A 13,706-nucleotide genomic window follows, 5' to 3' on the forward strand; every position below is an offset into this window, starting at 1 on the left:
TCCCCTTTTAAGTGGGTCACTTTCAAAAATTTAAGGTTGGCAACATTCCTTAAAGATTATACACAAAAGCTAATACAGTAACATAATAAGAACAGCTATATTTTTTATAGAAAGCATCATCAGTAACACACTCATTATAAATCCATTTTACCTGAATTCCCTTTAGAGATGAAGCACCCATGTACAGAAATACTCCATAAAGTACTGGCATGGGAATAAACTGCACAAACAAAAAGGGAAGAGCATATTAAATACTACTTAACAATTTTAAATGCTTCTAAAAAAACATTCAAAACAGTTCAAATACAAAGTGCCATATGCCTGCATTAATCAGACAAGTTGTAAATTCAGTCACTCAATTATAAATTAATAATGTTTCTCAGAGTGTAAAGCAAGAGAAGAATCTGGCTCTGTAGTTTTAGTTTCCTCTCATGGCCAGTTATTACAATATACTTAATTCCCTAATAATAAAATTAACAGAACTACACCAAAATATGAAAACCTAAATTCTTTACTTTAAAAACTGTTCAGAAAAATGTTCAAGAGGCACAAAATACTTCTTGCTGCTAAAGGTAACATTTTGTGCTGTAAGCATTTAAAAATGGGTGAATGATTCTATGGAATGATTTTTTTAAAGACTATTTTAAATGTTCAAGTTTTCAGCACACACTGTGTAGGTAAATGAGTATGTCCATAGATAAGAATCTCTTAGAAATACTAAAAACACAAAATGCATGTTCTGTGTGTTTTCAAAGTGAAGGCTTTATGATATACTTAATAAAATACTGCTGGGAAGTACAAGTTCTAAGAACTTATTGCCCTCACTGTGACAATGTGCAAGACTAAGTTCTGGTTTTAAAGCCAAAGCTCTCACTGATTTCCCAGAGGCCCGATAACTCTTTAAAATTATTAAGTGTATACATGGTATTATATATGACTGTAACTGGACATCCTTTTTCAGGACACTGGCAAGCTGTGTTGAGTATGCAGGAAGCATGAGGAAATTTTCACGTTCTTTTCCAAGAAACCAACCATAGAAATTCTCTTGCAACTATGAAAATATTTTTAAGTTACTCAGAAACCCCAAAATGCTTTTAAATTATCTAAATAAATTTTAAATTGGTGTAACGAGACTGTTTCATGATAATTTGCCATGGGCCCAAAGTACTGACAAAGTGCTAATCTGCACCTACTACAGCTCAATGGCAGAATTCCCTTGGACTTCAGTCAGGCCAGATTTTCATTACAAGGTTTTTATTTAAAAAAATGCTAGAAGTCCCTAGGCACTTTATTAAGCAAAATTAGAATTCCACTTTAGCCTCTCATTGTGTAACATTATGTGAGTTAGTAATGTGCCTGGAAAGAGCATTTATTAAATAATACAGTAACAACAGTAAGATGTTCGGTGCAGTATTTTTAACTTCCCCAAATTACCTTTAGAATACTTGTCAAAAAGACAGAGGAGCCCATAAGGATAAAAATCATGAGCCCTGTGACTCTTTGCTCCCGGATTCCAAGAAATTTCGGCTGCTCCCCTGGAGCGGAGCACTCCGATTCCAGTTTTAAGCTGTTCACATGGGAGATAGAGAGGACAGTGGCTGCAACAAACCACGGCAGTCCCATAATAGAGCACACCCCAAGCATCACTGCCACCATGAGGAGGTCAAGGTGGTATCCACATCCTTTCTGTTAAAAGAATAAGAATGGAAAAAAGATGTAAAAATGACATCTGAATTAAGGAGAACACTCCTGGCAGACATTCCTAATGAACAGCTAGAGACAATTAAAAAATTGAGACTTGTAGGAAAAAAACAGATTCCTTCTATGATCCAGGTTGGGTCAGTAGGGGTGGCAGGCTGGTTATCTAAGGGGAACTCATACTAGTTCACACTCAGTGTTCAATGTCACTGGACTCCTTCCAGTTAGGAGTTAAGTGCACCACAAATCCAGTCTACAGTGGGCACCAAGGAGCTTTCCTGCTTATAAAATGGATGCTGGTAAGACACTGGAAAATACATCCATTTTCTGGTTTAACTAAGTCTCCTCTGTAGATAACAGTAAGCAGAACATCCAGCTGCACTGCCAACTTCCCACTGCACTAATCTGAGTAGAGCCTCCATATATTTTTACAAAGAGTTGGAGAAGTATGCATTTTTATTGGTCCCTACATAAATATCTGTAACATTTGCAAAGTCAGTTTATGCTAGAAAGGGCTGTAAAACCACACTGATCCTTCTAAAGTTTTTTAAGATGGTAAGCACATGATGTACATTTTCACTAATGTACTTTCAATTTTAGATAAGAGCAGATAGCTATAAAATAAAACACATTAAGTTAAAACATGAAATTGGGTACTGGCTTATTTGTTTCCTTATTCAAAGATACCATCATAATATCCATATGCAAAGTCAGTACAAAACCTTTGGGTTTGGATCACTTCTGTAGTGGTCAAATTCTACATGAATTTACCAACAGGTGGATAATGGTTTGCTTTTGTGCATAAAACCCTTTAGTCAAATCTTAGATAAATTAAAAACCTGCAATTACGACTTCACTGAAAAAGAAAATGCATCAAGCTTGGTTCTATAGATATCTGCTCCCATAGCTGAGTGGGATATTTCACTTCAATTTTAGCAAGTATCCAGGACCTCCTCACAGCTGCAAGCAGCAGCTCAAGCTATTTTCCTTTAAAAAGTCAGGTAGTTAGCCATCTCCACAAAACTTTGCAATATGGCAACAAATCCAGTGTCATGGTCTGATGAAACAGCGATGTTCATGCAAACAATGTGAATATGTTGAACCATAATTTTGCCTGCAAACCCATGCAAATGCCTTTTGACATAAAAAAAGTAACTAAACTAAACTTGGAAGGGTTTGCTGCAGAGACTGCCAAAAGCTGAAATGTGCACTATCCAGAATTTGCTATGGGAAGTATAAAAAAAGAGGGGAAAATGAGTTGGAAGCAAACAAATCATCTCTTTATGAAGACAACTTTTACTTCTAAAACGGGAAGCGTCTGGGTTTATGAAAATGTAAGCCACATATCAAAATGAAAATGCCATCTTATTTGCTTACATTATTTAAAAAGGGGGAAAAGTAAAGAAAATGAAGAGAATCAACTCTAGCAACCTTCCCTCACTCCCCAAAAGTGCTTATGAGTCTTATCTCCAAGACACATCTTGACAAACTCAGAGATGTGTCAAACACAGATATTAGTTACAGGCACAATGCACTCAAAGAAAGAGTTTAATTCTAAATCCTAACAGAGACACCTTTTTTTACCTTCTGACACATTTATGAGGAATGTATCTGCTAATGCATACAGAATCCGAGAGCATTTCCTCACATTCATACATGATCTGAGGAACCTGACATATGGGAAGAAAAGGAAGCATAGCAACAGGTGATGCTACACCAGACCCCAGCAAAACTAAAACGCAGCAAGACAAGGGGGCAGCCAGGAGGACCATCTGACTCCCAGATGCCAGTGCTGAAAAAACACATTCCAAAGCTTGGCAGCAAATTCCTGCATCTGTCAAGTTAACCACATGCAATGCTATGGATTGACATGAAGAGCCAGGCTGACAAAGAGGGCAAAAAAAGAACATATCAAATGTCACAATCATCCAAGAAGAGGCAATGCAAAGTGAAGGTTGCAAATGCATTTGCTAAAGCAACTTGGGATTGGATTGCTGCTTATTAAAAGTATGTCAAAAAAAAAGCCTAAGCTTGCTGCATATACATGTACAGAAACCTGCTGCTAGATTTTGCCCAACAGTTTTTCAGAGGGGTGATGTCCCTTTTTCTCTCTCCATCTGTAGGCAACTAAAGTGTTGGAGAACAGAGCAGGAAGTTGTCCTATGTTGTTTTAAGAACCCATTGTGCCTCTAAGGCTCAGTTTTATTCTTCTCCCTTCTCCTAACATAGGAAGGGCATTAAAAAAAAGGATGGGTAGAACGACAGAGAAGGATGAAGAGAGGGAAGAATATCTTCTGTTCCAAAATAACCCCTGAGTAGTTTTTAAATATCCAGTCCAGTGGAACAACACTGTCATTACCTAAAGAGGCAATTAATATTGTGGTATTTAGGGAGATTATTAACCTGAAGGCATTTTTTCTCTTTAAGTGAAGGAATCCTACTTCTACTATAGCACAGAAGGTAGCACTTTCTTAATTCAGAATCTGTGTTCCAAATGACATTCATAAAGTCTTCTGCAAGGCAGTGGATCACTGACACAGGGCACAGCTACTACACAGACCAACAAAGAAAAAAGCATAAAAATTTAAAGGGGTTCTATATAATATATAACAAACTAGCATACACAAGTAGATGGATGCACATTACATAATCTGAAGCAGGAAACAACAGTGAAAGTATAAATTTTGACTGAATACCTTTAGTTTGTGTTCTTTTCTATTGATAATGACAGCTGTGATCTGCTGGTCCATAAAGATAAGGATAGTACAAAGCAGGGCTGGAATTACAGCAGCTATCACTGTCCACCAAGGATTAGGCCCCAGAGGAGTAATAAACCAGCCACGATCATCTCTGGTGGGCTATAGAAACAGTCATGCATGGCCAGTCAGAATGGTAAGGATTATTTACATTTCAATTTCACAAGAATACATACAAATCATTATTAGAATATGACTTCCTTTAAAACCAACCTACACAGAGCACTAAAAAACATAGTAAACTTCCTCTGATGCCAAAACATGAAATAACATAAAATCATCTGGATTGTTACAGACTTGGTTGCACTTGATAAAGTAAACCCAGAATTTGGAGGAAGCCCCAGAACATTACAGTAGTCTAGGATGTGGGTAATTTGAGCCTTGTTAATCTCTGCAGAAATAACATTAGGAAGCATGACGTGGCCTGACGGGAGAGGTTCACTTACATGATTCATAAATCAGAGAGGTTGCATAATACCTAGTGAACACAAAAATTTTAAAGTAGCACCGCTACTCCCTGATGATGATAAGAAGAATTATAAACCAAACACAGTGAATTACTCTGCAAAATGATAAAGTAATGCAATTTATCAACAACTTACCTTAAAAGCATTTGGAACCTGAAGCTTTGGTGATGGAATTCCGATGGCATAGTCAATTAAAACCATGGACAAAATAGTGAGAAAGACAGCAAAATCGCTGACAACAGAGCGTACCTACAATAATTGAGAGAAATTACAATTTTAACTTAAACCTTCAGGTGTGAGTCAAGATTCTCCTTCGCTGTTTTAGGACAGCTTACAGCTAAAGTCATGCTTATTCTGATACAAGTTTCTTACAGAGGAAAGATGCCCTGTCTACTTCCCCAGCAGTTAACTGAATTTGCAACGCAGAAGGAATCCTTCCTTAGGCATGCCCAATGACAACTTCGGAATTGAGTCATGGCACTCACCTTCGTTGGGAAGTAGCGGCTGGTTTTGAACTGCTTCAGTGTGGACGAGAGCGTCACGGTGGAGAAGAACAGGATCACAGACCAGAAGAGCACGTCTGGGACGTACGGGCCGTGGTGACCACAGGCTCGCCCGACAAACTCACCGTGAAACTTCTTACATTCCTGTCAGGGACAGAAAAATGGCATTGCTCTAAAAGTCAGCCAAGCTTGCACCAACCTTTTCTTTCCAATTTCTTTCCTAAATTGCAAGCAAATTGTGTTAATAGAAATAGTAAAATGATTTCTAGATATTTGTTCTTTTAAAACTTAAAACTCGCTATGTGTGTATCTAGTCTGCAAGGAAAATTCTCAAAGGGATCTCTTTTTTATGCATATTAAATTATGAAGTCATTAAGACATACCATAAATAAAGTCATTAATATAAAAACAGGGTTTTTTTCAAACTCTGCAAGTACACTGATTTATTTTCTGTGTACAAATACAGATTTACACTCACTAGCACTCTCCAAGTGTGGAAAGCAAAGTCCACAAGGCACAAAGAGAAAGGCTGCTCCTGGTGCATTCTCAACCAGTGCTTTTTTTTGTTTTCACTTCAGAGGCCCAGCAACTGAAGAAAAAGCTATTCAGGATGTGTGGCATTGGCCTAAAAGGAGCCAAATACATTTAATACCACACGGGGGCAGCACATCCTGCAAATTGTCTTTCTCTCAAAAACAGGTCTGATAAATGCCAGAAAACCCAAAATCTTTAACATCAATTGTATTTCATATAATTTATTATCAATATGCAGATTCAGTGGAAAGCATTTCCAGTACTTCTCCACTACTATCCTTAGTTGTCTAAAATCATAAAGAGTAGCTCTAGAAATGTGAGGTACCAGCTCTGGACTCACTATCTTTTCCTTCTCCTTCCCAATCCCTCCACACTTATTAAGAAAAAAGAAATGCAGCACCCAGAATCAGGGATTCCAGGCAGAAATATCCTGCCAGATCAGGACCTTTTTGCATTAAATCAAGTGTGTCATTGGTTTATCAGACTCACTGCACAATGTCACGTTATGGGAAACTTTGGCTTTGAACAAAGATTGGCTTGGAAAAAAAGACAATTGTTATTTGATGACTGTGATACAAAGGAGTGCAAAGCTTTTTATACTGGTACAGCAGTAAACTTGGGATGAAGTTCATCATATGCCTCCTCAAGAGGATTTTGTCACCATCAAATCCTCTTCACACCTGTCCAAAATCCTCTTCATACTTGGTCGAAAATCTTTTGCTCACACTTGGTTTGTCCTGATAGCAAAAAAATAATCATGGGGTTTTAAGAGAGAATGAGAATCCAGATCTTCAGCAACTTGAAACATTTCAACTAGACACAAATATATGAAGATATGAGCAGTAGAAGAGACGTAATGACCAAGTATTTACAGACAGCAATGTCTAATCTCTTACTGCAGCTCTCTGGAACAGAAGTTTCTTGATGATGCTTGCAAGAAATAAAGACACAAAAGTACAAAAAAATTCAGTTATTTCTTTGACAACTATAGGGACTCATGGGAAAAGTTGGTCAGTTATACTGCTACCTGTGTAAACTCAAGTTTTAGTAATAAGCTTTCACAGAAGTTTTTAAGGGTTTTATATAATGCAGCCAGTCTTTTACATTTATAGTTAAAACAAAATCTGTTATTTTAAATCTCCTCAGCTGCAAATGTACTCTGAAAAACACTGTCAGAGATCTGAGAAAGTGAGAGGAGGAGTCTGCCCCTGCACAGATGCTCTTAGAGTGTGCTGCAATTTTGAGAATATTCATTCTGGACTGCTGGAATCCCTCAGGCCAGCAGTTCTCAACTTTCTTTCTGCTGTTGCCACACCAACAGAGTTGAGAAGCAGTCCCTGCTCAGAGCAAGGCGTGGAAGCAAGACAGAGCAGCCATGTAAGACAGTTCCTACTTAACATGAGCTCTTCTGCATTCCTGCCTTTGAAAAAATGAACAGTATTTTCTGGAGACAGTCCACTGGATTGGCTTTTAAGTGTTCCATTTGATTATGCTACCATTTGGTTAATTCAGTTATCTCTCCAGTCTGGCTTCTTTTCACTAGATTCTCTTTGTGTAATGAAATGATCCGTTTGCGAGAAAAAGCGGTGGCCCAGTCTCAACACAAGATTTTTATCAACTTGTAAATGTCGCTTTGAAGAAGGCAAACTTGAATTATATAAATCCTTTAAACATAGGGAAATGTACTGTTAAGAAACTCTTTACATGTTCATGCAAGCCCCACTGAACTGTAGCTTTATTCCCGTCCTCCCCTGGGGAAAAAAATTATAGAACTTATGTAAGAAAAAAATGGTCACTGAAGAGAAAATGTTACAAAATTTCTCCCCATCCTCTTTTTTATAGCCTGAACTATTGCAAGAGTGTTTTAGGCGAAATAAATGTTTCTGATTCTTTCTACACAAGGGAACTTTGGTTTTGCCATCTGGCAGAATTTAGGACAAATTCATTGTCATTTGACATGTTTGACTTAGTCTCAGCCAAGCTCTTGTGCTAGTGTGTCAAGAAGGTTCCAAAGCAGGGCATAAAATGCACACACTTGCTTTAATGTGTACTATCAGGGCTGCAAAAAAGCTTACAAAAGGAGATAATGCTATAAAGTCCAGGTTAATTTTTGTTAAGTATATTTTATTATTTATTTGAACAAATATGAGCAGAAAAAAGAGGTATTTTTTAATATATTTGTTGCAGCAAGATGGACAGAATGATTTATGCCTATGCCTTCATTTATTAAGATCCAAAATTTACTTACTGACACAGTTAGGTTCCCCCATGGTACATCAGATGCAGATATATTGTAGTCCTGCCAGTATTGTAAGGTTTTATTGCTAGGATGTTCTGGTTCCACACAATTGCACCTGAAAAGAAATTTTTTTTCTTTAATAATAATAGATATATCAGACATTAATCCAAATTATCAATTTTATAATACACAGAAATTATGCTCTATGTTGCCAGATAATTTTAGTTCAATTGGGTTCAGTAAATGCATGCTTGGAAGCAGTTTGTAGTTCAGTAGCTAGTGCTATTACCAGAGTATCATTTGCTGTGAGGTGCATATGCATATATAGTACGTAACGAGACAACCACTGATCAAACCAACAATCACTTTAAGTTTTACCACCTATTTTCTTCCTTATCTATTGATACTTCTGAGCACAGTTTGTAATACTAAGAATATGCCATTCCTGTCACACCCTAGCACTTCTCCACATGGACATTAGATGCTACGTACAGTTCCAGGCTGATCCACTTCCCAAATAACAAACTCTCTGTATCCTCTTTCTTTCCCAGGTGAAGAAGTGCCTTTGCATGCTAAACTGCCCAACTATGCAGTCATGTGTCAGGGCTCTGAGTGTCAGGATCACCAGCACCACAGGCTCTCTGAACTCTGTGCCCCTTGTTTTTCCTTTCCCCACAGCTGCTGTAAAAGCACACTTTTCATTTTAAATTGTGTATTTTAACACGCAAAATGTGACGAGGCAGTGTAGGAGGACAATACTGCAAATAGGTAATTTAAAATCAAAATTAAGTCTTTAAAGCCTTTGAAGCAACTGTGGGAGGCTTTTTCTTTGACAAAGCCTTCAAAATACAGAGGATACTCTGTAGGATCCAAGATGTCAAGTGTGCTTTGCAATACACTTTAAATTAATCCTGCTTTAATAATCTATAGCACTATCTAGCCTGCTGGTATTTTAATGTGCTTATGATGACTTTAAATAAATTGTGTACTCTCTGATAAAGTTCTCAGGAGAAGCTGGGGACAGGATAACTATCTGGGGGCAGGATCTGACTATTGCGTGCAGAGCCATGGAGCATAAACTGCATTACAGCTGTAGCAGAATATCAGTTTATTCACTTAGCTACACCATCTATTTTCTAAGTGGATGTTTACCTTTTCACAAAATGACAATACTCATCTAGATTTGTATGATTTTCTATATATGGAATTCTACCTTCTACATCATGAGAACACAACACTGACATTCTATTTCAATTACAATACTATACATGTGACAACAGCTGCATTTAATACATAGATAGGGAAAGATGCAGGTTGTCTTTGTGCAATTCCTTGCTTTTATTTTAAATGCAGCTATTTACAAAAGAAAGAGAAAACCCTTACAGCCCATGAACAAAAAGCAAAAAAAAAAAAAAAAAAAAACAACAAACAAAACAAAAAAAAAAAAAAAAAAAAAAAAAACCCAAACTGAAAAAACCCCAAAAAAACCCAGAAAAAAGCAACTGCATTCAGAGAAGTAGAGGGCCTGAGCCAAAAGTCCTTGACTGGATCTTTCAAACATATTTAATGTGCTTTGGATCAGGCCCTAAGTGCAGGATGAATGCGTGTTCAATGCGTAGTTCAGAGTATTACATGAAGCACATCACTACTAGTGAGCTACAGGAGCAGAATAAAGCCAACAAACAGTAGGGCTACATCATGTACTGCCAGGGAGTATTGGATGTCCATGCAACAATAGAGAGGTGGCTGTGCCAGGTTACTGCTGTTTTCTGTGAGCACAGGAGCTCCTTGGCCCCTGGTGTCCATCGCCGGTCGCAGCCTCGGGCCAGCCCCGCTGGGTTTGATTACAGCAGCCAAGGTGCCATGGGCTGCTCCCTCAGTCACCTCCTCACTAGAAGGGAAGCCTGTGCCTGTCGCCAGCACTACACGGTACAGCTACACTTGCTGCAAATTTCAAAATTACACGTAAATGTTAGAAGGAGCCAAAATTTCTATTTCCTCAGAAACGTGATAGTTGAAGCTATAGTTTAATCCAGCTCAGTAAATAACTTTCAGATGAGATCACCTGTTTCTGTCTTTAGCAATATCACTTTTCTCCTGCACAGCATTCCAGTCTGGTCTTTACCAAGCTTCACAGGCATTTAGCAATGGCAGACTGATCATCTGCAGGTAAATGACTTGTGCAAACTACACCCACGCAGACCAAAATCACCCTGCACAGTGCTCTTGTCACAGAATGGGAGCAGAACTAGGCTCTAACAGTAGAGACCAGCTCCTGTTTCTACTCAGAAGACCATTCAAACAATGATCTCAGTGTTTTGATATATACAACATTACATTGCTTTCAATATTGTATGTGTTTTGGCAACACTGACATTTTGATGTGAGATTGTATCATGGTATTACTGTCTTCCAGCATCCCACTAATTGCTTAACATTATAGAGCTGTGAGATAGTGAAACACTCCCTGTCCATCCCAGAAAACACAAATGAAGGTACCATTCAGTGCCAGAACATAAAAACATTATCCACCAAAATGTGTCATTTCATAACAGATATAATTGCTTCAATGACAACTATTTCCCAGCATAACTGACCTCCAAGGAGAATCTCACATTAATGAAATAATGCTTCCTACTTCATTCTTTTTAATATTTTAATCTCTTTCATTGCCATTTATACTTTGAGTAGTTTTGCCAGAAAAAAGTAAAATATGCTGAATGGTTAACATCAACACATCCTTCTATTTTCCTGATAAAATATTACTCAGAGTAAGCTGGAATAAGCAAAAAAAAATTTCCTCTTGGGGGCTCAAATGCTCTTACATTCTTGTAAAGTTGTTTAAAGTCCTGAGCACTTGCCCATGACAAGGGATCTGTGTGGAGTTTATGCTATTACCAAATGAGTAACAGACTACACAAACACCTGTATTTTCTAAGCAACATATTCAGCTTTAAATACAGCACCAACTTAGCAATGTACTCCTGTGTCTTTGAGTGATAAGTCAGCAATCATCTCCCTGATGCTAAAAGATCCACAAGGATAATTTTGATTCTCTTTCGTTGTGGCTCAAATACAGGCAGGGAAGTGTCTGACACTGGCTGTGGTAGCAAAAGCATAGGTGTCACTATGGGGGGAGCAATCTTTGCTGCCAATTTCAGCAAATCCATTTCATCACACTGATGGCAGAAATAATTCACTTTTCATCTTTATACTTTTGGATACTGCAAGACATTCTGATCTCCTGTTAGCAATTCAGATGTTCAGGTATGGGTGACTGTACACTCCATGGTATATGTGACATCCGTGATCAGCTGGCACATATGAGAGGATCTTTGTTGACTCATGCCTTTGTTTTCAAAGCAGCTGGAGGCTGAGAGATCTAAAATGGCACTAGATATCCAGTCACAGGTCCCTACCTGTATTTAAAATGTCTTTGTTTTGTGGCTAGACAGGTATTTGTGGAGCTTGCCTTCTTTTAGGGTATTTAAAAATCTAATACAGCGTAGTAAAAAGTGGATTATACGTCTGAGGTTGATAAATAAACCATTTCAGACAAGATGGTCTTCAGACAACTCAGAACTGTTGTAAGATTAGAAATGACAAAATGAGAACTTAACAAAGAATAACCTGAACCTGCTAGCTAGAAATAATAACCAGAGCAAGGTCTTTATTGCCTATTCCAAAGTGCTCAAGAAATCTCTGGCAAATCAGAACGGAGAACAAAGGTAGATTAGAAACAATAAACTTTAGGAGTGCATGAAAAATAGGTATCCTCTGGAGTCTGCACCTCTCCCCCTTCTATAGGAGGATCAAAATTTCAGCTAAATCTTCAGCACCAATTCAACTGTAGCAGTATAGGCAGTATAAGATCACTCCCTACTTCCCTTCTTTGTCCTACCAAACTCCCTGCGATTTCTTAGCTGTTTTAGGTTTTGGTTCATAAGTCTCAATTTCATTTACTTCATTAATTAGAGGCAGCCATCCTAACTTCACTGCATGCAACATCCACAACTTGTCCTGTTGTCAGAGAACAGAGCTAGGGTCTGACAACAGCAGCTTCAGGAAATCTCAGACAACTTGCACTGTTCTTTGTTCCACAAAAGGAACAGTTATGACTGTCCTTAATACAGCAAAAACACTGTCTGTATGATCCCTCTTTCTTTGGACTATGGGAAAGGGAATATTAGTTAGCAAATTAAAAACCTGTCACTTTATATGCCAAGTTGGGGAATATTTTCCCCCTCCTTTTAAGATTAGCAATAAAACATAAATATCATGGCTGCTCAACAACTAGTCAGGTGAAAGGTTCTGTACTAAAACCACTTCCATCCTGAATATAATTATCTGTTAACTGCAAAACAAGAAATTTATTGCCTACTATTTGTTCAATTCAAATTAACCTCAGTCTAGTCCTTCCAATCCTTAAAATATCCACCTCTTACCCTTGATTATTGAGGTTTCTTCTTCACCATTTTCTTCTCTTTACTCTGTCATGCATACTCTGCTCCCCACACAGACTTTAATGCAGCATGGTGCTAGTCCAGCTTCAAAAAAGAGCCTCAGACAGTGTTTTTGTGAGTAAATAAAACACACTTAAACAGAGCAGCTCCCTTTGAAAGCCCCGTGGCCATTCACCCCTTGGCAGTTGCCATTTTTCAGTAAGCTGCTTTCAAGACTAGGAGGCACTTACTACTGACAATTTTATACAATCCAAAAGACACTGGTTCGGATCTCTTTTTTTTCCCAGCATTTACATATTACAAGCTACACCTATTTATACTAGATAAGGATACGATCTATAAAAGATGCAACTGCAGCTTCTTCCTGATTAGTCAATATAGCATTTCCCCTTCCTAGAAGGGAAAAATGCCTTTCTGGCTCACTTCAGATAGCCTGAGAATGAGATTTGCTCAGTATGAATATTTATAATGCTTTAAAAACTACAGGCAAGTATGACAAATAAGTTGCAAAATGTGCTTGTTTAAACAATATGTCTCACTGAGTACCAGAGCACATATTTGGTAGTATGAGTAGGAAGGTTTTCCCCTAGCACAGAGGACGCTCTGAGTGTGCTGTGCACTGATCACATAACAGAGACAGAGGAGGATGACAGCATGAAATGGAAAATAACACCACCAGGTTTGTTTTTACAGTAAGGTATATGTGTAGGTATTCTTTACATTGCATTTACAAGGCTGAAGTATATTAACAGCAGAATGCTGTGCATGTTTAGGTTTTCTCCAAACACACCATTTCCATGTGAATTATGGGCATTCACAAAATCCTTCTGTTTCTCTACCAACTTCCATGGGAAGAGGACAACAACAGCATCATAAAATGATGTCTTCTCTGCTGTCTCATACCTACAATACCTGTATATCCCTGACATTATGTTTGCCATATTCCTTCTCGTGCCAACCTTCATACCAACTAAATCAAAGTCTCAGTGGAGAAAAGACTTGAAACAAAATAATTAATAGTGATGGAAAATGGACTTGTCAGTTAA

The 13,706-nt window shown here is 37.9% G+C and overlaps 1 protein-coding gene across 4 annotated transcripts in view; it reads right to left on the reverse strand.

The window, feature by feature from the left end:
• Window positions 1-13,706, reverse strand: part of SLC4A10 (solute carrier family 4 member 10) — a 152,143-nt gene that overhangs the window by 15,141 nt on the left and 123,296 nt on the right. For 3 of the 4 annotated variants that reach the window (XM_063400650.1, XM_063400648.1, XM_063400651.1), the window contains 6 exons: window positions 8,207-8,312; window positions 5,407-5,568; window positions 5,057-5,170; window positions 4,395-4,556; window positions 1,435-1,686; window positions 152-220 (listed from right to left, as the gene is read on the reverse strand). In XM_063400650.1, coding sequence (XP_063256720.1) covers window positions 152-220; window positions 1,435-1,686; window positions 4,395-4,556; window positions 5,057-5,170; window positions 5,407-5,568; window positions 8,207-8,312 — 865 coding nt within the window. The remainder of the gene's footprint in view (window positions 1-151; window positions 221-1,434; window positions 1,687-4,394; window positions 4,557-5,056; window positions 5,171-5,406; window positions 5,569-8,206; window positions 8,313-13,706) is intronic. The other variant, XM_063400652.1, reaches the window with a different exon arrangement.

Source organism: Prinia subflava, chromosome 6 (assembly GCF_021018805.1).
Source record: "Prinia subflava isolate CZ2003 ecotype Zambia chromosome 6, Cam_Psub_1.2, whole genome shotgun sequence".
NCBI lineage: Eukaryota > Metazoa > Chordata > Aves > Passeriformes > Cisticolidae > Prinia > Prinia subflava.